Raw genomic sequence first — 24,455 nt, forward strand, 5'->3', positions numbered from 1 at the left:
GGGAGGGGAAGGGGAGGGGAGGGGAGATTCCTAGGTTACAATGAGGATCTGCTGTTAGGAAGGATTTCTAAGGCATTCCAATCTCAACTTCTACATTATCCAGACATCCCAAAGTCATCAAAATGTGCCTGGCATTTTAAGATGAGGAAATATCATCAAAACCTTTATGTTGGGCCTCTCTTAGAAATCCGAAAGCCCTGAGAATCCTGGGCCCTCCTCTCTGCAGGCAGCCTCCCTAGAGCACAGAGGCGGATGCCCCACTCAGAAGGCCAGTGTGTGCTGGCTCAGGCAGTCTCGGCTGTCACCGCCCTGTGCCTGGAGTCAAGCACCCAGGGCTGTGCCCACCTCCCTGCTGTAGGCCTCTGCCCACCTGACCTGCTTCACTCACTGAAGACTCCTGCTCTGCAGACATCAGAATTCCAAACCCCAAAACTAACCGTTAAGAGTCACTAATGTTTTTCCAAGTGGAGAAAGAAAATGATTCTCTTCCTCTTTCACATTCAATGCGTATGCTTGCTCTCTTCCCCTCCATCTCCAAGCATAAAGCATCCTCAGCCAGCAACTCACCAGCAGACATTTGGAAAGGTGCCCCGGCCCCCATGGCCCGCCACAGCACACATCTGGCTATCCCAGCTTTCCCCAGCCTTGCTTACACACACTGATACTTCAGCTCTTGCCGTGTAAGAAGACGCAAGCAGCACCCAAGACAGCCTTCGTCACGAGGAAAGACACAGAAGGCAGGCAGTGTTTACTCTCCAGAGTGTACATGTCCTTTTCTAGGTGCAAATTAGAAGAAGTGTTTCAGGTACAACTCCTTCCCTCAAAAAAAAGTAACTCTGACTTGGGTCTAGTCTTTCAAATTCTGCCTCCTTATAGAACTAGAAAATGTATGCTACATGTACAATATTTCCTTTATACCCCAAGTTGTTTACCCACAAAGATAAAATGTGACAAATGCACACAGTGAAATATTCAGCCTTAAAAAGACTACACGCTACAACCTAAATCAACCCTGAAAATGCCATGCTAAGTGAAATAAATGGGTGGCCAAGGGACACGCGTATTTGGTCCTACTCACTTGAGGCACTGGGCTAGTCAGACAGTGAGATGGTCGCCCGGACAGGGGCCAGGGGAGCAAAGACTGGAGAGGAAGTGTTTTGTGGGCACAGAGTTTGGGCTGGCACAGATGGACACTCTAGAGTTGGATGGAGAGACTGGGCGTGGTGGCGCGCGCCTGTGATCCCAGCTCTTGGGAGGCCATAAACAAGCGGATCACTATGAGTCTGATCTAGTAGTGAGACCCTGAACACCCTGGAGACCCTTCCCTAAAATACAAAAAAAAAAAAAAATAGAGATGGATGGGGGACTAACTGTGTGACTGTAGAGAAGTACTTTGGCTGCAAAGCTAGGACGTGAAGTTGATAAAGATGGTATGTCTTATCTTACACATACTTCACCACAATAAAAAGAGGGAGAGGAGCTGAGGAGAGAGCTCAGTGGTCTAAGCACCTGCCTCGCAAGTGCAAGGACCTGAGCTCCATCCCCGGTACCACATGCCGGGCCGGCCCGGAACCCTGGGCACACCATATGGGCCACCAAAACCAGGCGTAGTGGTGCACAACTGCAATCCCAGCACTGGGGAGGCTGAAAACAGGAGGATCATTATGAATCCAAGCTGTGTAGTGAGACCCTGTACCAAACAAAATAAAAGATTTTTAAAAAATTGGTCATAGATACAAGGCTGGTGAGATAGCTCAGTGGACTAAGCACCTGCTTAGGTAAGTGTGGGGACTGGAATTCAATCCCTGACACCACATGCCATGCCAGCCCTTCCCCCTGGCAAGCTGAGCCAGCCACTGAGACCTGGTGTGGTGGGCACGCCTGTAATCCCAATGCTGTGGAAGCAGAGGCAGGAGGATCACTACAAGTTTGAGCTGTGTAACAAGACCCCGTACCAAAGAAATATAAAAAGGGGGTGGGGAGAAACCCCAGGGAGGGCACTAGGCTGGGAGGGGAGAGACTTCCGTTTTACTACAAGGAAAACCCATGGAACCCGTGAGGAAGTCAATGTGATGTTCACACTAAAAGAGGAGCCCACCCTGGCAGCGCTGAGGTGTCTTGCTCCACCTCCCCTGGGCCGACGGCAGCGGGCAGTGCTCAGAGGGCGAGGCGCAGCCCGCCGTGCGGGGCTGTTCTACCTTCCCCAGAGGTCCTATCAAGCTGGAGCAGCCTTCTTCACACTCAGGCAGGCCGGCCAAGAAAGGGTCCAGCTTTCACCTCACCACCTGCATCTGGGGAGGCCGCAGCTGGGGAGGCCACAACAGGGCATCTTTCTGACAAGGGAACATTCACCTCCCACCTTCTCCAAGCGCACGCTGAGGTAGGCCCCTCCAGCCCCACTTCTATTCCTGGCACTGGTACTTCAGCAGTGTTGAACAGGCACATCAGGTCTACACATATAGCCGGGAGTTCACTACATCGTGTCGGCCACGGAGAGGGTGATGATGGCAGTGGGGATGGTGGGTGGGTGGGGGGATGGGTGACAGCAATTCTGGGCTGCAGGAGTGAATGCTGGCACCACCCCTGGATGTGGTTCATTCATGCCAAGCCAGTGGCAATGGCAGTCCTAGACCATGCTCTGAAGTAAAACAATAGAAGAAAAGGGTGCAACAAATTTGGGGCATGCAAGGGGGCAGAATCCTTCCAGGAGCGCCTTCCACACAGAAGTGTGAAAGTCCAGCTCCTGCAGGTGTCAAGTGGTTAAGACTTTTATTTAACAGAAACATACATGAAATGCTTACACAACCCTACACTATGTAAAGTTTTGTCAAAATTATACGCATGTTTTAATGTGTGGAAGTTGCTTAGAAAACAGATTATTATTATAATTAATAGTGTTTTGACTAGGGACATTTTCAACCAGAAAATGTCCTAGAAAAGGGCTACAGAATGGTACACAGGCACTCCTGGGGATCTACTCCCCAAACTGGCTTGCATGGGAGCCCCAAAGTCCTAGCAGGAAGTCTGTGCCTTGCCCCTTCTCAAGGTGGAGGAGATCTTCAGGCTGAGGAGCACCGTAGTGGGACTGCAAGGAAAGGACCTTTGCCAAACGGAATACCCAGCACAAGACTGCGGACATGTGCTCAGGACTCTGCTGACAAGTGAGGGAAAACCCAGAGGAAGGACCTGGAGGAGACATCTGGGTGGGCAGACTGGGGCAGAACCCAGGGGCTCGGCCAGTCAGCCATGTCCGCTGGCCAAGCTGCAGACAATGCAGCCAGAACTCTCATTTCTATCAGTGCTATTTTGACCATGAAATGATCCCCGCTTCCTTCCTAGCCCGGGGTGGGGAGGGGCACTAGACCCTCAGGCCCCTGAGGCAGGCTTAGCAGAAGGTATCCTTTGCCAGGTATCCAGCATCATGGCCTTGTTAGCTAGCTAAACGAATAGCATATTGGCTGATGCTTAGTTTTTGCTATTTTTCTTCACTCTGTTTTTATGAAACGAGGCTATCTGTATTAGAGCCCGCTGAATGTGCAGGGATGTGGCCAACCACCAGATGGAAGTCCCTTGTGGGAAAGGTTCAGACCAGCAGGGCCTGCTGGGAGTCGGGGGCTCGGGAGGTGGGGTGCTGCTAACTTATTTCAGTCAAATCTTAACGTATAATCATGTAAACATCACCAACATTTTCAATAGACTTTTGCAGAAGAAAAAAGAAAACTGGTCACTCCTCACTTACCACATCCAACTCGCAGAAATAAAAATATCTAGAGCACATACATGAATGGCTTTTTTAAAAAGCCTGAGAGAGCAGAGTTGATCTTTATTTTCTTATTAAAAACTTGGGATATTTTTCCTTAGGGTTAATATGCAAGTCTTTATTTTACAGTAAGTACTCTTTTGATTTCATGTCTTCACAAAATTGCTCTTAACTTTCGAAGTGGAAGGTACTTTAAACAAAAATATTGTGCAACGTCAGCACTATTTTCTTTTAAATATTGAAATAAATAAAACAGTTAACTTTTTTTTTTTGTCTGTTTGTCTGTGTGTTCAGTTATTTCTATCGCAGAGCAAATTCCAGTCTGACCTGGGTACTTTCTCACAGACATTTAAAGAAAATGTAATGAAGAATTTTAAAAAGAAAAAAGATCTTCTTATTGCACAAACTGAGGTCATTCCCAAGATTTCGCTGAGCTGAGCTGACTTGTGCTGGAGGATTTCCCACAATCCAGGCTCTGCTGTTGGCTGAAACACACGCATGGGAGGGGGCCGGACAGGGGAGGAGGAGGTGGAGAAGGAGGAGGAGCAGTGCCAGGCGTCTTGACTTCTTTCCACCTTCTTCAGATATGGCTTGCTTGAAGGAGGCACAGTTCCCAGGCCATAGAGTTGACTGCAGAAGAAAAGGCAATGAAAGATAAAACAGAAAACAGCAGCATGGGACAACCACCTAAGGGTACAATGAAGGGGGCAGCAAAAATGAAATGAGTTTTAAAAAAAAAGAAAACCACCCACTAATGACCACGCTAATGAAGCACTGGCTAGGGGGGCAGTGAAAACCAAGCTCAGCTCTCCGGTGCCTTGGAAACCCACAGAAGAAGTCAGCCAGGGACCAGACAGGCCAGTTGCTAAATGGCCCATGGCGTAGAGAACACAGCTGGATTGCCAGCGTCTAGGTGGCATGGTGGCCGAACTGGGTGTTCCCAAAGAAAAACACTTTTCTCCACTCCGTGGAAACCACACAAGTTGAATCTTTTCAAAGCTAAAATGTCCCAGAAAAGAACATTCCAGTGTCATCTGTCCACCTGTCACCTAGGTGGGAAAGGGTACTTCTATGGTACACAATGAGCTGCTCCACAGAAAATCCCCACCTGTCTCATGAGGCCAAGGCCACAAAGGCCACTGCTTCCTATCTGCCCGCCTCACTCCAACCCCGCTCTACGTCACCCGAGGAGTCAGCATTGCTCACAGACAGGACCCAGGCCACGAGGTCTGTTCCCGTCCTCCACCAGCCTTGTGACCCCACGTGGCAGCCATGAGACCTAGTGGCATTCCAGCCCAGGTGGGTCTCTTGGCTTGGATGGGCTCCAATCAGTCACACAATTCGCTCCTAGCTGAAATGGAATCCGCTAGTTATTTTGGTCTTTGGCATGGCCTTGTCCACACCAGGAAAGACAACAAAGCAACTGCGCTCACATTTCACCCCAGAAGCAGCTCCTGAGGGCAGAGCCTGGAACACACTGAGCTTTGCCCCGAGCAAGGGAAGAAGGGTCCAGGGCCTAAGAGGAAAGTGACCAAGGCAGTGGGGACATACTGCAAAACCAAACGAGGGGCTCGGTCTCAGCCAAGCTGAGCCTTCCCTGCTGCTCCATCTCTGCTTCCAGCACCAAAGCACCAATCCCAAGCCAGGCGTGCAAACCTGGTTAGAGGCCCTTCTGAGGCCAAGACAGCATCCTCCATGGGCAGGTCCACAGGAAGATGGGCAAGGGCTCATCTGCACTCCCAGGGGCTCTCCTCTGAGACCTGCTCCTATCCCTCCACCCCCTCCACCCAGGGCCACCGCAGTGTCTCGCCTCTCATCTGCTCTCCAGGTGTCCCTGGCGCGGCTTCCCTCCTGCTCTTCTCCTTGACCTATGCTGCTTGCCTCCAGTCTCTTCCCTTGTGATGACCAGTGTGGACTGCTTCTGACCTCCCAAAAGCAGCCGCCAAGTGTCCCTTATTGCGCATCGGTCAGCATTTAGCCAACTTCCAGTGTCTTTCTGGCCTTCCCCTATGCTCTCAGCCCTCTGTGGATGTCACCTGCCCCGTGGTCAGGGAGTTTGTCTCATAACCATTCTATCACAGCCCTTCGATTTCTAGAAGCTTCATCTCCTTCACCCTTCACTAGCACATGCACATGCACACACACACACACACACACACATACACACACACACACACACACACACACACTGTTCTTCCTTTGCCCCATTTCAACCATCCAGAAAACAGCTGGTTAGTTTCTAGCTTTGCACTGTTGACATCCATTTCTCTTCCATTTCCTCTGCCAAACAACTGCAGCCACTGAAAATGCCCTGCCCTGTCCGCAGCCTCGCCACTGCACAGGGACGCTGAGCCTGGCCCCCTCCGCTTGGGTCTCTGCTCCTGCATGCCGTCCTCGTACTCTCATCCTCTGCTTTCCTGCGTCCTGGCTCCCTTCCTGGCTCTCGTCTACCTGCCCACTCCGACTTGACCGATGGATGCCGTGTCCCCACACGACTGCTCCAACTTTCCACCAGCATTCACTGAGCACTCGCTGGCTACGAAACAAGCCCTGGTGACATCTACACTAACTAGCTCAGAAACTCGGCTCCGTTCTCAGCGCATCTCAACAAATAATGATGGCGCAGTGGTGCCGACACTGTCCAAGAGACAAGAACGATGTCACCTCTGCCTTCGAGGAACATACCATGTGTTGGGAGAGACAGGCCTCAGATGGGAGCGGCAACAGAGCAACACCTAAGTGGATCTCCACGCTGTGATTGTGCCGTCTCGTGTGGGCCAGGGTTGCGGTCCCCAGCTTGGTCATCCGATCGGCTCGAGCTCCAGCTCTCTGACAACAGTCATTGTCACCTACAGGTCAGGTAGCAGTGACCTCTCTGTAGTGCCTTCCTTGGATGCCTCCCCCAGAAAATACCCCTCCCCACGTGCCCCACAGGAATGGCACACCAAGCCGTGACGGCACTTGCACATTATTTGGGAGAAGCTAATGCTCCCTTCCAGATGACACACAAACCCACTGGCCTGTGTTTAGCTGCACACTGTCCTTCACAGGGCGGAGGACTTACATGCACACTGCTTACAGTCGTTCAATCCCTGTCACCAAACACACAAAAATATGTCTAAAATATCATCCACGGTCTAGAAATACACTAGCCCGAAACCTCAGCAGAAGGACCACACGCTGGGTGGCTACCAGTGGGACAGTTCAATCATGTGCTTTCTGCTAAAATGCACCGAGAAGGACACAACATGACAGAAGGACATTTCCCTGCTATTTTTACTGAAAATGCACGTTATTTCAATCGCTAGAAAACACATAAACCTAAAACGAATGGCTCTCTATGAAGTGGGTAAGCCGGTAAGTGGTTAAGGCTGCAGAAACAACCACCCAGCAGAACACAGCAGCCGAGTGCAACACGGGACCCTCGACCGGATCCCGTATCATGGAGAGGACATTAGAGGCGGGACGGGCGGCGCAGGCCTCAGTCCCACCACTCCGAAGGCTGAGGCAGGAGGATCACAACAGGCGGAAGCCAGCCTGAGTACATAAGGATGTCAGGACCAGCCTGATCTGCAGAGCGAGACCCTGCTCCAAAGCGGAGGGCGCTGGTGAGGGAGCGGCAGAATCTGAACCGGGCATTCATTCAGTAGGTTGCAACGCTGTCTTGGTGTTAACTTCCCAACTGCGATGGTTGTGCTGTGCTTATCTGAAGAGTCCGCGTGATACACTGATGGAAACTCTTTGTATTATTTTTGTGAGAATGTTGCATGTGTGAAATTATTTTGAAATTTTTAAAAAATTAAAGTCTTAGCTCTTGTTGAGGGCCAGTGTTTAGACACTTTGAGAACCTACTGCCAGAGCTTGTTTTTATTTTTGTTTTTGTTTTAGCTAATAATTCAGCTCTGACAGGGATCTTCCCTCATTCTTAGGATTTACATCCTTGATTTGTAAATCAGTCACGCAAATGGCTTTTCCTATGCCATTATTTTGAGTAAATGGTCAGAAATCACTTTTATTAAGCACGCCAGTGTCGTATAATTCAGTGTTCCGTGTTAAAAGCACTTGGGCTGGACACGTGACCAAAGCAGAGGCTGAAACACTCACTCCTGACCCCTCTCCCATCATCCCACCACTGAGACACTGACCACACAGGAAGCTCAGCTTGCATTCTTTCAAAAAGTTTGAAAGAACATTGATCCTTGCGCACAGGGCTCCAGCGTGGAGCACACTGGTCTTGTTGTTCTGGTTCAGGTTTGTCTTATTGGATCGATACAGTCCAATAAGGTCTGAAATGAAAGCACTCCAAGCTCCTTGCTAACTTTCTTCAAAATGTCTTGCAAATACGACCCATGGGACTGTCGGTGTGAGAAGAGCACACTAGGAGAGCCAGGCCTGCTTGCTGACCCAGAATTCGGACCACGCATCCATCCTGACTCAGCCTCGGTTTCCTCCCCAGTACAGTGACATCCACTCCCCAGCAGGGAGCTCTTCAAGAACCATCATGAGTTACTGTTGTTGATATTGTGACAAGGAAACAAAGGTCCCTCTAGGAGGACAGAATCTGAGGCAGGGCTTCACAGCACCAAAATTGCACAGACCCTCAAGTCCAGAAGCTGGGCCTTTGCATTTATGCCTGAGGCTTCTACTGGCCAGATCCAAAATAGCTCACTCAGAAAACTTACAACATAAGCAGCTCCAATTCCCAAGCTAAACAAAATCCTCTCTGGAAAAATCTCTACCGCATGAGTCTGCTCAAACTTTAAGTATGTGTTCAACATGATATTCATCAGATGTAACAGGAGGCATGTTGGGATAAAATTAATTAATTTGATTCCACCATGAAGTGAGAACTCCAGCCAGCCTTTCGTTCTCTCCCCGAGTAACGATCCTGCACTCCCTCAAGTGCTGTAGACAGGCAGCATCAGGCTGCAGCCCATGAGGTACAGAGAGATGCCCAGGAAGCGGGAAGACCTAAAGGGAGCCTAGTGATGCGATCATCATAGTTTTTATTAAATCTTCCCCTCTAAAATATGAGCAGCAAATTGGATTACTAGCTTGAAAGTACCTTTAAAAAATTAAATGCATATTTCTCATTCCCAGTGTTGTAGTGGATATAGTATCTGATCTCTACAACACCTCAGTAACATAAATAAAGAATTAGATTATTTGGGATAGGAAAAAAACATCAGACAGCAACAATGGCTACCTTTATTTACTCAGTAGCTTTCCCCTGGGGGATGGAACATTGCTACTATTTAGAAAGTTCTGGGTCTTCGGTCCCCTGTCTTGGGGCTGGCCTCACAGAATCAGTTGACATCTGCAGCGTTCTGGGGTGGTAGTGAGGGTGGGAGGGCTTACTGAGTGGAGGACAAGGGAAACTGGTCAGATCGTTTGCATCTTGATGACTCTAAGTTCCTTTTATTTTAAAATCTGGATGATACTTATCTAGCAAAAGCAACCACAAAAAAGACAGATGTGTCCATAGCTCACAGAGCTCTTCTGGTTTTCTTTTTTTTTTTTTTTTTTAAATACCAGGGATCAAACTCAGAACCTCGCACTTGCCAGACAGGCACTTAAGCCCCTGAGCCACCTCCCCAGCCCTCTTGTGATTCTTGAGGGATGTTTCAGCTGAGTGCGGTAGCGCATACCTGTCATCCCAGCACCCTGAGAAGCTGAGGCAGAAAGGAGGGGATGACAAGCTCGAGCACAGCTCGGATAATGTACCAAGACCCTGGCTCCGAACAAAAACAAACAAGGGCTGAGATACAGCTCAGTACAAAGATCCTGGAGGTTGCGGGGGGGTGGGGGGCGGAGACAGAGACAGAGACAGAGAGAGAATCTTCTTGCCCAAATAGGCATCAAGAGGAAATGTCTAGAAACGAGGTTCAGAAGATCTAGAATATTCTGCACAAAACCTTGATCAGAACTCTCTTTTACAGGACCTAACTGTTTACTTTTCAGCTGTTCAGGTTGTTCTTAGGAAGACTAACTTTTAAAGCTGCAGTCATTAAAAATGTCCCTTTCTCCAGTCAGCACCGAGCCAAGGATGCGCATGTGTGCGCACACAGTCTTTAGCTAAGGACTGTCCACGGAGCGCGAGGGGCTGTGGTATAGCACAGAGGTTCTAGAATCCAGGCGCTGGGGATCAAAGCCCAACCTCCTCCTAGCTGTGGGGACTTCCACTGCTAAAACTTGGCTTCTTCATTTGTAAGCCAGGGGCAAAGTAGGCTATTTATTTCCTAGGGTAGTCACAGAGATGCAACGAAGCATTCCAAGAAAGCCCCCAGAACGTCAGCCAACACGAAAGTGCTGAATGCTGTCGTTTAGAGCAAAGGGGCTGAAGACACGACATCAACCATCCAGGTGGCGAGTGACCCAGCCAGCCAGCTTCCTCCTTCTGCACATTCTCTCTGAGTTTTCTTCATCTGCCTTGAGACATTTTGCCTCCCATACCTTCGCTCTAAATGCATTTAACTTCTTTTTTTTTTTTTTGCTCCTCGAACGCCTTCAGGGCACTTTTGGCTGGCTGGAGGGTTGTGGGGATCGAACTACAACAACCTGAGGCTGACAGCTTTGTGGAAGCAGCCACTTAAAGAACTGAGCTAGGGCCAGGCTCCCTGCATTTAACTTCTGCAAGGTGGCTTTTCTCGAATGAAAAGTGAAAGGTTTGAGCTTGATTGATCATTTCAAGACTCTTCAAGATCTTCTTTTCTTTAAAGAATCTAAATTCTGAGTCTGTGGAAATATACTATCACCAAGATGAGACCAGACGCTTGGGCGGGGCAGAGGTCAGTGGCACAGTGCCCGCCTGGCGTGCGCAAGACCTTGAGTGCAATTCCCAGTACTGGAAACAAAACAAAGAAAAAAAGAAGCACATGGGATGCTAAAAGACAGTTTAATGCTCGTGTTGGCCATACCAACTGAGAAGGAAGAGGATGTCCACTACTCCTAACAAGAGAATGAAAACCAAGTTATACTAGTGAAACAAATGTGGCAGCCCGTGCTATATTCAGATAAGTACTGGGCAGCAATTTGTCTTGTTAAACATCTCTTCTTTTTTTTTTTTTTTTTTGCGGAACCAGGGATTGAACTCAGACCCTTGCACTTGCCAGGGAAGCACTTACTCTACTGAGCCATCTCCCCGGCCCCAACATCTCTTAGGTGTGTGTTCGCATTTAGAACCTCAACCTGGACTTTGAAACCAAGAGGCACGGGCTTGGGAGACAGCTCAGTGAAATAAGTGCTTGACTGGCAAGCACAAGATCCTGAGTTTGATCCTCAGAACCACCAAAAAAAAAAATAAAATAAAGGGCAAAAGAAACCAAGAGGCAGGTGTTTTTACACATTCTTTTTTTTAATCATGTGGACTTCCTAAACTCCAAGTTCTAAGCCAAGTTATCACTGATCACTCCAGGATCCCCAACAACTAACCAGGTTGCAAATGAGAACATAAATCGAACGTACTGGTTATTACCATGGAAGCTAACACTTCATCAGTAGAAATCACAGGGCTAGGAATCCAGTGTACCTGAATCAAAAGAACAAAGCACAGGTGTGGAAAGGGACCGCAACATCAGGCTGTACCCCCTGGCAGAAACCTTCTAGAGCCAGCTGTGTCAGTTTATCCCCACACGTTGGGGGCCTGCCCCTTAGCTCAGTCCTTTAAGTGGCTGCTTCAACAAAGCAGTCAGGCTCACGTTGCTGCGGTTCGATCCCCACAACTCCAGCCAGCCAAACCTGCCCTGAAGGCATTCGGAGCAAAAAAAAAAATATATCCCCACACGCAAGCGGGCAGGAGCACTACACTGTTGGCATTTACACCACCGTCACTAGGAACAGGACCACGTACAGTTTAGGCAGAACAGCCCCAGAGTGGATGAACGCACAGCAAGTTTACACCACATGACACAGGAGCAATGCAGGAGCCCTTTCGGTCCAAGCTACAGAGGAAGCATAAGGAGCTGTCAGGGATTTTCTGCAGTGAGTTTAATTCAGGGGCATCAGCAAAGACTGGATTGTCGAAGTGGATCTGTTCAGACACACGAAAAGTAGCACGGAAGCCAAGGAGCCACCTGGAGCTCCTCACCCGAGTCAACCGGCCCTGCCAGCACCTGCAGGCTGGGCTCTCCTGGAGGCCCGAGGCCCGGCCACACGTGGTGGGCGGGCAACGCTCCAGCATGGCCAAGGTGAGAGCTGCGCCTGCCTGGGGATCTTTCACTTAACTCACGCCTTCGGCTATGAAATCGATGTCTACAGCAAGGATCACTACTGGGACTCGCAGCACCCTGCAGCTGCGCCCTGCGGCTGCGCCCCGCGGCTGCACCTCCTGATTCCTGCCCGGCCCAGAGGCCGGCTCCAACCTCAGCTCCCGGAACTCACTTCCTCCCTAATTTAGCCAAGGGAGGCGGCACAGCCAAGCGCTTTCCCAGCCAGCTTCTCTTGCAGTGAAGGCCAAACCCAGAAAGCCCTCCATCCTGCCCACAGAGCGCCTCCTCCTCGTCCAGGCAAGCTCAGCCCCACATCAGGCCCAGGTGGGGAGGCGTCTCAGGCATGCACAGGCCACCACGGGCTGGGACCACAGAACACTCCAGTGAACCACTGCCACGCTAAGGAGTGAGAACCCAGGTAAACAAAAGAATAAGCTGGGATGGGTTGGGGGTACCAAAGGAAAGGAAAAGACAGAAACAGAATTGAAAAACCAAAACAAAAGAAAACTGTAATGGTTTGGCCCTCTTCATAAGACAGGTAAACCAGGACTTACCTTCAGGGCAGAGCCGCAAAGCTGTTCGATGTTGGAGCTCCAACCAGGTGGTGGATGTCTACTCTGTACCACAGGCCTTGAGTACGTGTCGCTTTGGTTTCTTTCAAGAGTTGCTATCGGGGACATAAAACAAAGTGCCTCGCGGGCACTATAAAGAAAAAAATAGAAGAAACACAAGAGGCCGGACCATCCAACAGGCAGCGAGGTGTCTTTACACGGGGGCTTGGGGAGGGAAATGCCCCGCGAGCTTGCGTTCCTCTTCCCAAGGCGAGGCCACTGCACGTCCGGCCACTGACTTGTGCTGGCGGTCGGTTCCTGCGCCTGGGAGTCGCGCTTCTCCAAGAGGAAAAGGGAGGAAAACCCAGCACCGAGGAAAAGCAGCTCTGCCCGAGCAGAGGAGGCCAGGGCCTGCGGAGGGAGGCCAGGCCGGGCGGCCGGGTCTCTGTGGGACTGCCGACATTTTCTCACAGACAGGAAGACAGAAAGGTCAGGGAGGAGAACGGGAACCCGGTCGGCCACGGGAGGCCAGGACTCCACGGGGCACGAAAATGCAATCATCTACCCGTGAGGAACTTCTCCCCCAGCGGCTTGCTTTTAAACAGGATATTGCTTCGATTTCTTTGATTTCCCTTTCTCTCTCTCTCTCTCTCTCTCTCTCTCTCTCTCTCTCTCTCTCTCTCCCCCTCTCTCTCTCTCAAAGTCTGATTCTAATAATAGCTGGCATATATAAATAATAATTTTTAGCGCTATTGGCTCTTTTGTTTCCAAACCCAGTGTTTCTGCTTCCCTTCATTTTACCAATAAATATGAAAACTGAGGAAATCAACTCTGCTCATGTCAAAAAGATCCCCTCCCCCTAAAAGAGAAAATCCACCTAATTTCTTATTTCTAGGGAACACAAATAGCGCACAGACGTGGCAGTTCTCTGAAGAACCCTCGTTCTGCTCTTTGTTTCGTTGGTTTCGGTAGCTGGCACTTCCGCTGCACATACCCAAAGCAGAGGGGTAGCCGTGGAAAGGGGCGCGTGGACGGCGGGAGAAAAAGGCAAGGATAAGGGAAACTTAAGAACTTAAGTTGTCTTTCATTAAAAATATATATATATATATGTACGTATATCAGAACCAGAACAATGACCAGAGTCAGGGGGTGGCCGAGAGCACAGTCAGTCCATCCCGTGGGCTTAACAGCGGCCCTTTTTATCTGCTGTGGGCGAGCCCCGGCCACTGCGGCGTCCTCGACAGGAGCGAGGCTCTTCCAAATCGTCCTCATCAAAGCCGTGGAAAGTTGAGGTGTCACTTTCTGACGTGGAACCGAACAAGTCCTCCGTGGTGCGTGGCGCGGCCGCTGCCTCCTTCTCCTTCCTGCCTTCTCCTCCCAAATGAGCTGACACGTACGATGAATATATCAGCACATGGGTTAAGCAACAGACAGTATCATTAATATTCTCATTACGTTATTACAATGCTATTCTTAATAGCAAGATAACAAACCATTGCCACACCAAAAGGGATTCGCCAGGTGCAGCACCTCGGGATGGGTGTGGGACACAGCACGCAGCTCCCTCCCCCGCAAAGGCGTCATTTCTGCTGTGATACACATGTCCACAGCTCCTGACAGCCAGAGAAGCGGCAGGATCTCTCTCCTCTTCCACATGCACGCTCACTCGGCCCTGCCCCAGACCACGCTTTGCTCGGTGGTTTTAAGCCTGTTGGCGTTTCTGTGGTGTTTGCAGTTGATGCTGCTTTGAACAGTGTTTGTCCATCACTTTGACAGTCAGCTTTACAAAGGTATTACTGTCAGACAACCCATGCAAGGTGCTTAAGTCCATCTTGTTTTTATTTTTCCTCGCTTCTAATCCCATTTGTTCAGAACCCTTTCAATTCTACCCTTACACCGGGTGGTTCATTTGCACTGAAAGCAAAAAGAAGTTGGAAAGTCTGATAACTGGCCAGTCACCCAAGAGTTTCTTGTTGTCCTTACCAGTAGAGGACCTGTGATCTGCACCCACATACAAGTGTGCATACACACATACACACACACACACACACACACACACACACACACACACACCATTAAACAAGCCCAGGTCTTAGTTACTTCAGAAGGTTCAGATTGTCTCATCTAACTCAACACAGTAAGAAGGTGAGAAAGAGGACCTGAAGGCCTAATATGATAAAGGGTCTTAAAATCAGTAAAACTCAGCATTAAGCTCTTAAATTCTCTAACAGGCTCCAAGCTGCCTCCCCGGACAGTAAAGATGTACGTGCCTCTCAGAGGACCAGTTTCAAGCGTCCCACTTTATCTCCAGAAACAGAAGCAGTGGAGTAGGTGGGCAGGAAAAGCAGCTCTTCCACGCTCCATCCTCTTCCCTGGGAAGACCCTGGGGAGGCCCCAGAGAAGAATCCGCCCACCTGCCTTAGCAGACATGGGCTAAGGCCACCTGTGTGCTCCCAGGGGTTCAACTGTTTCAGGAACATCACAGTCACACCTTAGCTAAGTGATCCACCAAAATTAATCCTTGGCAACTGTAAAGAAAATATCTACCCCATCTTTTTAAAAAAGTGGCCTCCTGAATCACACCACAGACAAAACCTAGAAAAGGAAAGCTGAGTAAAGGTGTAGAAAGACAGGCTGAGTGTAGGCTAAAACCACCGCCCACCTCTGACACCCCTGGATCAGATGCAAGCACCCAGCTTTTATAAGATAGAAAAGGGGGAAATTCGAGCAGTTCGCAATGAGAATGTGTCTACGCTGTCTCCAACGTCATCTGAACCTACAACAGCCCATCGTATCCTGCTTCGAGCAGCACTCCACCAAATGACTTCCTTCAGGTAGTAGAGATTTTGTCTGATTGTTTGCTCTTGAAAAACACGGAGTTAAATTTCATTTGTTTGATTTTCTTTTTAAGTACCTAAAAACCAGAGTTTACCGCCATGAGGGTCCTATCTTCTGAGCTAGCTTCAACAGAGTACAGAGTTCAGGGTTAGGTATCCTGTTTGGACCGGGTATGAACTGACAGAATGGCACACAGGGTCCCCTGGCAAACCCACTCAGAGTTAAATGTTGGGGGCCATGCGCAATGGAAACCAAGCCCTTTTTCAATGACCAGTTTCCCACTCAAGGCAGGCTTGAGGCCCCAACAATCCTGACTTCAAAATGTAGAAGAGGTAATGCTAAGATTTTTTTTCCAGCAGAGCAAGCAAGGACCTAGTTGCTGTAATAAACCAAGATTTGTTCATCCCAGTCCTTGCCTGGAGGCTGGGAATGGAAATGAGATTGGGTCAAAAGGTGGTGAGGGGCAAAGACTCCTCACGCTGGACCCACTGTCCAACCCACTACTTCCCCCACTGGTCAGCACTTGATGAAGCCGATGGCACATCTGAAGCCCTCGCTCCCCCTTGTGCATTGGTCCAGCTGTGACACAGAGCAATATAAAAAGTAGGCAGCACTAACCAACCATGCACGGTCAGCATGAATTAGAGCCAAAAACTGAAATAATAGCAAAGACCTGCGCTCATTTCAAGAATGAAGGAGTCTCTTTTAGATATTTTAGTCTTTGGAGAAGTTAAAGATGGGGGAGGGAAGACACCAAGTAAACTCCAGATTAGCCCCAGGAATACAGCAGTGCCTCCTTGATTTATGAGGCTCTTTTTTCTGCTCCACAAGAAAATGAGATGAATGACCAGTGAAGGTGATGCATTTACACAGCCGCCCGGGAGCCCAGGGACCCCAGATTTCCACATTTCCAAGTGGCTACTTTCCCAAGGTCCCTGTTCTCATACGCCCTTGGACTGCCCCCAGGTTCTTCCACAGAACATACACATCTTTCCATCACAGGTACGTCATCCAGTACAAGAAAGCATGCTGTGTGAAAGCACGCGTCTCCATGTTCTTCCCCTCTACTTTGCTATGGCCTCAACAATACACACAAAGTAATGTCCACCTCAGAGGCCAGACACAAGCTGAAACTTCCTTGACTCTTACCCTGGAACTCAAGGCATAACTTTCAGTTCTCAAGACCTAAAGAAAAAAAACTATCAAAAGGATCTTTAAAAACCCTCTCCACTAGAAATCATCACCATCATCACTTCTTCTCTCTATTCCTACTCCCCTCCCCAGCAAGATGGCAGAGGGATGCAAGCAGAAGAGCTCCTGGCCTATGCCACACAATGCAGGAAGGGGCCACACTCACCAGAGCGTCCACAGTCTGCACAGGACACCAGCTCCTCAGGCCGTCCACTCTTCTTGTTCATGTTAGAGCCCCCCAAGCAGAAGTCACAGTAGTTATTGGGAATGACTGTCCCATCTGGTCCTTTCTGGGCTGTGGAAACATGAAAGTACATTCTATTTTTAGGCTGAGAGGTGCTCCTGTTGCCCCTTCTTCTCCTCCCACAGTGTGGCCACATCCACTCCAGAAAGAATACAAAGGTGCAAATCTAAGGATTTGTTACAGCCACGTTGTGATATTAGGCTGGGTTTTCTTTGGGATCCCTCTTGGTTCAATGGGATTAATGCCTTCAAGCCTTCCAGAGTTTAATTTCTGCAATATTTCCCAGCAGTTTTGATCGAAACTCCCTTGCTCCTCTGACTGCATCTCTAGATAAGTAATCCATCCAGAAGTATTCTTAGTCAAGTGTGCTTCTGTCAACCTTGAATAACCAATCCTCAAGCCAAGACCCCAAACATCTCATGGAATCCATAAATAGTAATGGCTAAGGAGGAAGAAGACTCAATCCTGGATCTTGCTCTTTAAAAAAAATAAAAAAGTTTTCATGAAGGAAACAGCCCTGCGCCTATCCCTGAAAAGCAAAATGACCCATAGCTGGTCACTTCCAGAAAGCACACTGGAGAAGTTCTTTGGGACTTCGGTGGACCTCTTGGAAGGTCCACAGGTATCTGCTCTTGTCCAGGCTCATCTCCTGAAGATTCATTATTGATAAAACCCACTCAGGACACATTGATCTGCAGAGCCCAAGTGCCCGGAATTAGACCCATACACAAGATCACTAGGCGTTTAGCTCAGTCTCATGCCAGAGACGGGTCAAATGGTGAACATCTGATGGGCTAAATGATCAGTGCTGCAGTATTAACTCTATGAACAGCCCCTGCGGAGTGGCCCTGAGCAAAGGCAAAGAAGGCTTCTGGGGCCTGGCCTCAGAGACACAGCTTTGTAAGAGCAGCACATGTCGCTGGGTTCCCAAACCATTCTGTTTCAAGGGCTGATTGAAAAGCCTCAGACAGGCTCTTTGCATGGGAGAAATGCTCCCATCTCTCTGTGCTTCTTTCCTCTTATTGTGGGCATTTGTCACATTTACTCCCTTGTTTGCGAATAACAGGAAAAGAATAATCTCTCCATTTGTGGAATCAGCCTTCCCCACTATCTCCCTCCTTGGCATCCCAACATCTGCTGCTACCTCTCATTATTCACTGGCTAACGTTAATCAGGGTCCCGAAGGGTACAAATCTGTAAAAGAAAGCAGATATGTGAGTAGAAATGCCATCCAGACAGTAGGTGATAAACAGATTCACCCACTTTAATGTGATTCCCTCTGGCCTTCGCTTCTGCCACGCCTGTGCTTTGCCTCCAGGAATAGAAAACTTACCTGGGGAATGCGGAAGACAAAAGCTAGCAGAATTATATTATGGAGGGTTAATCCATTTATCAGTTGCTATTTGGATTGTTTAATCAGTTTCTAAGTCATTGATTTCCATCTTTAGGGAGGCAGACAGTTCTCTGCAGAGAAAATGTCGGCTGTTTCGGGGAGGAAGGGAAGCTGGACCACACCCCGAGGTATACAGAGTATGGGCTTTTCTTCCTCCACCACTAGAGCTTGAAGACATCTGCGTGGCTATAGAGTAGCTTTACAAATAATCTCATGAAGCCAGTGCATCTGAAAACCCATTGTTCTGCCTGTCAGATGCATTTCGCCCAAATCTAGAACTACCAACCTTGCCCTCTTCATTCTCTTGCAAATGCCACCTTCACCATTTTAAGAACTTTCCTGAGAACAATCTAATCGCATCTAGGAAGCAAGGACGCACAGGATCTCTTCACCAAAAGATTAGTGGAAAACTATCAAATGGTGACCATAAATCAGAGGTGGAATGAAGAAAATTGGGGGCTAGAGGTTAACTCCAGCCAAGTCGATAGGAACTGGGTCTCGAATGTTCGGATGCCAATCACAACTGACAGTGCTTCCTGCGTAAAGGCCATGAAAGGATCCCATGTGTGGATATCACCCCAAAACTCTCGGGGGGCCCAGTTCGCCATTGGTCTTTCACCTATACTCTTAGGGACTTCAAGGTTTCCTGGCCTTTCACAAAATCTTTGAGCAACCAAAGAATCTGATGGTCCCCAGCATACTCTAGCCCCTGTGATATATCAAAATGAAGTAAAATAGACAGCGTAATTATTTACAGCATTCACACTACTGGTAGACTACCCTACTGTGCCAAGAACTACAATACAGCAACAAAGAAGAACTCAGAAATGACCCAGCAGAGCAGAAGGCGATGTAGCAAAGGATCGTAGGTAAAAAGACCAAAGGAGCAGAATTTAATTTATCTGAACAAAAAAAGTTCCTAATGAGACAGAGTTCACGTAGGGCCCCGCATCTGTGTCGGTTGCCAGCTCCACAAAGTGCCCACTCGGGCTTATGGGCAAGATGATAAAATCCCACTTGTGAGCCCTGACATGTGCAGCTGGGACACGCTGGGCAGCAGGTCCACTGGGGTCTAGCAATGGACCAGTATAGAAAGTGACAGCAAACAGTTATGCTTTATCTCCAAAGAAATTTTTGTTTTGGTTCCTGCTCACTCCTTGACACAATGAGCTCAAAGCATCCTTCCATCCTGATAAAATGCCGTAGGAGAGACTAATACCTCCGCCTCGCCTCGCATACACATTTTGATATTTGGAACTCTTGTCAGAGCGAGGGTTCTCCCACCGAGAACTCCCAATTCCCAGCTAGGAATAAGCACTCATGCTTTGGGGAGGGAGTCTATCATCATCGCGGTTATGCCCCTTCTCCTACTGACACACGTGTGCCTCGTCCCCACACTAAATGATTGACTCCTCCAGCCCAGGGCCTCGCTCACCTCATTGCTGGACCCGCCATGTGTTTGTATGCTGGAAACGGTCACCAACAATTTGTGGGGTGAATGGCTTAGAAATGGATAGCAGAGCTACACAGACATGGCCTAAAGAACAGAACAGAGCATGCCCAGGCCCTGTGTAGACCCTACTGCGTTTTATATGAGTGGCTGGGCATCTGCAGATTTGCATGCTAGCCATGTTCTTCCTCCTCTTGCTGTCACATGAAGATGCCCCTGGGAACTGCTCCTTGTGAGGACGGAGCACTGTGCTTGCTTTTCTGTGGCAGAGGCATCTGTTGTTCTGAATATCATTTACTGCCCTTGCTTCACTTCTCAACTCCTCAAAGACAAGAGCTGGCTGGGTTGGTCACTTGACCTGGACTGCAGGCCAGCTCCCAGGGTCTGCGCATACTTCCTTGTCTCTTGAGAGACACCAGGTCACAGCTGCCCACTCAGCCTCCGTCTTGGTCACCTGCTCGTTTAGTACACAGCACCAACAATGCTTCGCTGTACGCACAATGTACACTATTTCATTGATTCTCACAGAACCTTCGTGGAACAGAAATTATTGCACACACAAGGCCACTGATAGCCAAGCGATCAGGGTGCTGGTCTCACGTCTAAATTACAAAGAGGGAGAGATAGGATTCACCCCAGTTTGTCTACGTCCTGAGAGATTCTACCTCTAACCGCACTTGTCTGCCTCCAGGGGAGTCCTGACACAAACACTACCTGGCTATTCCATGCATATCAAGTATTTCATAAATCTCTCTACAGTCAACTTGATTCACCCAATATGTTATTTACAAAGCCCCAAGTGATAAAAAAAAAAAAAATTATGGAGATTGGCCTGATAAAAGCAGATAGTCCTTTTGAACTTAAACTTAACGTCCCTCATTAAGTAATCCATCTGAGTGACCCTGTATATTTTCATATCATCTGTGAAAACACTTCCCTGGAGGGTTCCAGAGGCTCATGAAGGAATGTTTTTAAGTCAAGCTAATAAATACCATGGCTAGATTGGCCTATGGCCTGACCCAGCCATGAGCAATTTCCTGGTACCATATATGAGATCATTATAAAAAGGATTTTACTATAAATAGGAAGTTCGCCCAGACCTTGCAAGCAGGATTTAAATAGAGATCCTGCTTCTGCTTATGGGAAATTGGGTCCCACTTTATAGAATAAGATGACAGGGAGGGCAAAGACCCGAGCGGTATCTCGATGGCAGAGTCCATGGTGATGGATTTGGTTTACTGCTGATTAATGTTCACGGGCTGAGATCGTAGAAGAGATACAAGTAAGCTTCTGAGAAAACAAAGTAAGCCTTAAGAGGCTGGGAACTGACCTGAGGGAGATAACTAAAGCAGCTCAGAGGGAAAACAAAAAAAGGAAATCAGGTACAGTGTATAGGAAGAAATTCAGGGGAAAAAAGGTGGGAGGGGCATTCAAGTAACTCAAAGCAAGGGAAAAGAAAAGCTAAGCCTCAAAGCATCTCTCCCTGCACTCAGGGAAGGGAGGGCAGGCATTCTAGGAGGGAATTAGTGCGCGCAACGGGATGCGTGGTGTAATCAGGACTTATATCTATGGTAAAGAAGGTAGCAAATCTTCCAGAAAGCTGCCACGCCGGCTGCCTCTCCCCCTGCCAGGTCAACCTCTGCTGCATGATTCCTGCCACTCGTGAAAAGAATGAGCGGGGTGGGCTGTCTGCAAAAGCCCCTCACCTGGGTTGTGTAGAGCCCCGATCTGCTGCACCCTCTTGGTCCCAGGGAAACAGGAAACAGGCCGGAAGTGGAGGTTCCTCCTTGGCACGTACACAAAGGCCCAGCCTTGCATTCTGAGCAGACCATGGGACTGGCTGCCAGGCCCGGGGTTGACAAGCAGGACCCCCAGCCAGCCCTAGCCCCTGCCCTAGCACAGCAGCTGTTTATGCAGGGCCTGCCGCACCGGGGTGTGCAGCCCTTAGAAGACTTGAGGGCCGTGTGCAAAGTCCTCCAGGAAAAGATGTGCCTCTCCTCACTCCTCGCACTTGTCCCCCACCACTCCCATGCTGACAGTTCCTGTGTCCCTCTACAGGTCTGACACGTTTCCATGGCAACCGGCATCCTGGGCTTCAGCAGCCTCCGCTCTTGCCACCTGTTATTACTTCATCTCTCAAGTGTAAAGCATCTTAGCCCAGTGCCACTTGGCTGTGCTGAGAGCATCTTTAGAAGACAGAGTAAAGAAAAGGGGAGAGGAAAAGGAGAGCCCGCAGAAAGGCACCCCGTCTGGTCGTGTATCACACACTGCACGGGGTGGGTTGGGGCCACAGCCTTGGCGGCAAGGAGCGTGCAGACGACGGTGTGCACCAATGTGCTTCCCCTCAGATGGGGAGTGGCCTCAGCTGGAGGCCACCGCTGTGCCTCGCTCCCTACTGCCCTGCCTTTAATGAGGGCCACGGGAGGGGCAGGGAGGCTGGCACAGAGATCCACTGGCCCAACACAGAGCCGAGATGGGAGAGGGTTAAAAGTGGTGTGGCGAGACGGCGGTGAAGGCAGGACCGGAGGGGCAGCGGAGCGCCGGAGCCTCGATAAACGGCCTTAATTCTCATGCTCTCGCTCACCCCACTCCTCACGGGTTTACTCATATAAATTATCCCCCAGGCCTGACACCTTTCTTCACTGCTTCCCTAGCGCTGATGAAAAAACAAATCCTACAGATTCATGGAATAAAATGCTGGGATTCTGCCCAGCCTGGCTCTTGGCCCCGCCCCAAGGCACCATGAGGAAGACAAGCAGTGCTTTTGCCCCCACATGCAGAGTGGCAGGGCCTGGGAGCCACTCACTGAGTGACTTCGACCAACACAGGTCCTCGACGGTGCAGAACTCCCTCCCCTTCCTGCTGCACCACTTGGCCACAGGGCGCTGAGACTCAGGTGACGGCAGAGGAGAAGCAGGACGGTGCCAGGCACCAAGATTAGTCTGCCTGGGGAAGAGAAGGTCGGGGCTGATTTAATAAGTCTTCAAGTGTATGGACGAGGCTGATAAACTGCCACAGTCTGTACTGTCAAGGACAACACTGGACAGAACGAGCTGAAATGGTAGCACGCACCACAGAGAAGCTTCAGGAAAAGTGGCAAGACAGTTGAAGGTCTAGGTGGAGGGGGCTCCCCCAAGCAGGCCTCTGTGCTTGAGGAAGGGTCCCCGCGGCCCAGGGTGCTGGACTCCACCTTTCTCCAGGCCACTGAGTAAAGCAGGCAGCAAACTTGAGCCCCTGATGGGCCTATTATTTGAGGAATATAATAGGGTGAAAGAAAAAGCAAAGTGAAGTTTTCCAACCCAGAGCGCTCAGGCTTTCATCATGGCTTGGTCGTCCTCAGGTCCATGTCTCTCTGCTTGCCAGGAGCACCCTGAGGCTGCCCTTGATCCCTGTGCCCCGCCCATGGAACATAGACTGACCCGGAGCTGACAATAAATACTTAATGAAGGGATGCAGAGATCTTCCCAGGGCCTTTGGGGTAGCAAACACGCCAGGCAAGGCAACATTAAAGGCAAGGAACTGAGTGGATGGGAAGTTCTGATGACAGAGGGATCCGTCCCAAGGCAGTCTAAGCCCAGGCCCTTCCACAGCAGGGCCAGAGGGTGTGGAGGGGAAGAGCAACCCAGCCACTGGAGAGAAGAAAGCTGCGGCCAGCAGCTGGGCTTTCAGCAGACAGGAGTCCCCTCCACGAGGCACTGCTTGGCCACCAGAAGGAGCAGGACCCAGTCTCCTGGACTCAGTTGGCCATGAGGCCTTGGGTTTCCCTGGGTTTCCTCCCAGAGTCCCAGAGCAGCCAGTGAGAGAGCAGGCCCGGATTTACTCCTAAACAGGGTGCCCGAAGAACAGAAAGTGCCTGCCGGCTCACACTGTCCCAGTTCCTCTCAACAGCTACACAGGTTGAGCAGCCTTAACCGCAAAGGCCGAAACCCAGTGTCTCTAAAAGCCAAGGTCTTGAGTGCCGGCATAACTCATGACACCTCAAATGGAAAATTCCACATTGGCGTCACGTGACAGCCTGAGAGCACAAGGAAGGCACCTGGAACACACGAGCGCCGTTAGGCTTCTACATGCAAGACCCTTTTGTGCTTAGATGTGAGTCCCAGCCCCAAGATAACTCATCATATGCATCTGAGTATTTCAGAATGTGGGGGAAAGATCCAAAACACCTCCAGCCCACGCATTGAAGGGAGGCACGGTTGGCCCTTATTTTGTGTTGGGCTGCACTCTGCAGTGGGACGAAGGATCATAAGAGCTTCCCAGCTGCAGTGGAGGATCGTAAGAGCTTCCCAGCTGCAGTGGGACGAAGGATCACAAGAGCTTCCCAGGTGTTGGGTACCACTGCTCCACCTCCAAGGCTGTGGAGACCACAGGCTCCGTGCTCCAGACTCAGCAGCAAACCCTGCTGCGTGACTGATGTCTAGACAGGTGAGGAAACGCCCAGCCAAGCAAGGCCCACGCCTTCTCTCCGCATTGTTAGAGAAAGTCGCCAGGGCCGCGGCCTCGCATAGTGACTTGATGCCAGTCAGCTGGCCCTACAGGAAAATATGAAACTGTGAGTGTGCCACTCAGCTTGTCCACAGCGGGTGTCACCACCCTTATAGCGCTCCCCCTTAAAGGACATCTTGGCATGTCGGAGCTGGGCAAGCTGCCTCTGTTCCAGTCGTCGGGCTGCTGCTGCTGCCTGGCTGGAATTCAGCAGCCCTTCCTGCCTGCCCTGACCCTGTCTCTCCATGTCTCTTCCCGGCCACCATCTCTGAACCCAGCCCCCACACGGGGCCACCGCCTCTGTCCTGCAGACTGAAAATGAGTAAGGACAAAGCA

At 49.8% G+C, this 24,455-nt stretch overlaps 1 protein-coding gene across 5 annotated transcripts in view; it reads right to left on the reverse strand.

Moving 5' to 3' along the window:
- Window positions 1–24,455, reverse strand: part of Dpf3 (double PHD fingers 3) — a 268,746-nt gene that overhangs the window by 51,428 nt on the left and 192,863 nt on the right. For 2 of the 5 annotated variants that reach the window (XM_004624841.2, XM_023703322.1), the window contains exon 8: window positions 16,714–16,842. In XM_004624841.2, the coding sequence (XP_004624898.1) occupies window positions 16,714–16,842 (129 nt within the window). Of the gene's footprint in view, window positions 1–3,815; window positions 4,391–12,521; window positions 13,905–16,713; window positions 16,843–24,455 lie in introns of those variants that run through there. The other 3 variants (XM_023703317.1, XM_023703331.1, XM_004624842.3) reach the window with 3 other exon arrangements.

Source organism: Octodon degus, unplaced genomic scaffold (assembly GCF_000260255.1).
Source record: "Octodon degus isolate 3935 unplaced genomic scaffold, OctDeg1.0 scaffold00007, whole genome shotgun sequence".
Lineage (NCBI taxonomy): Eukaryota > Metazoa > Chordata > Mammalia > Rodentia > Octodontidae > Octodon > Octodon degus.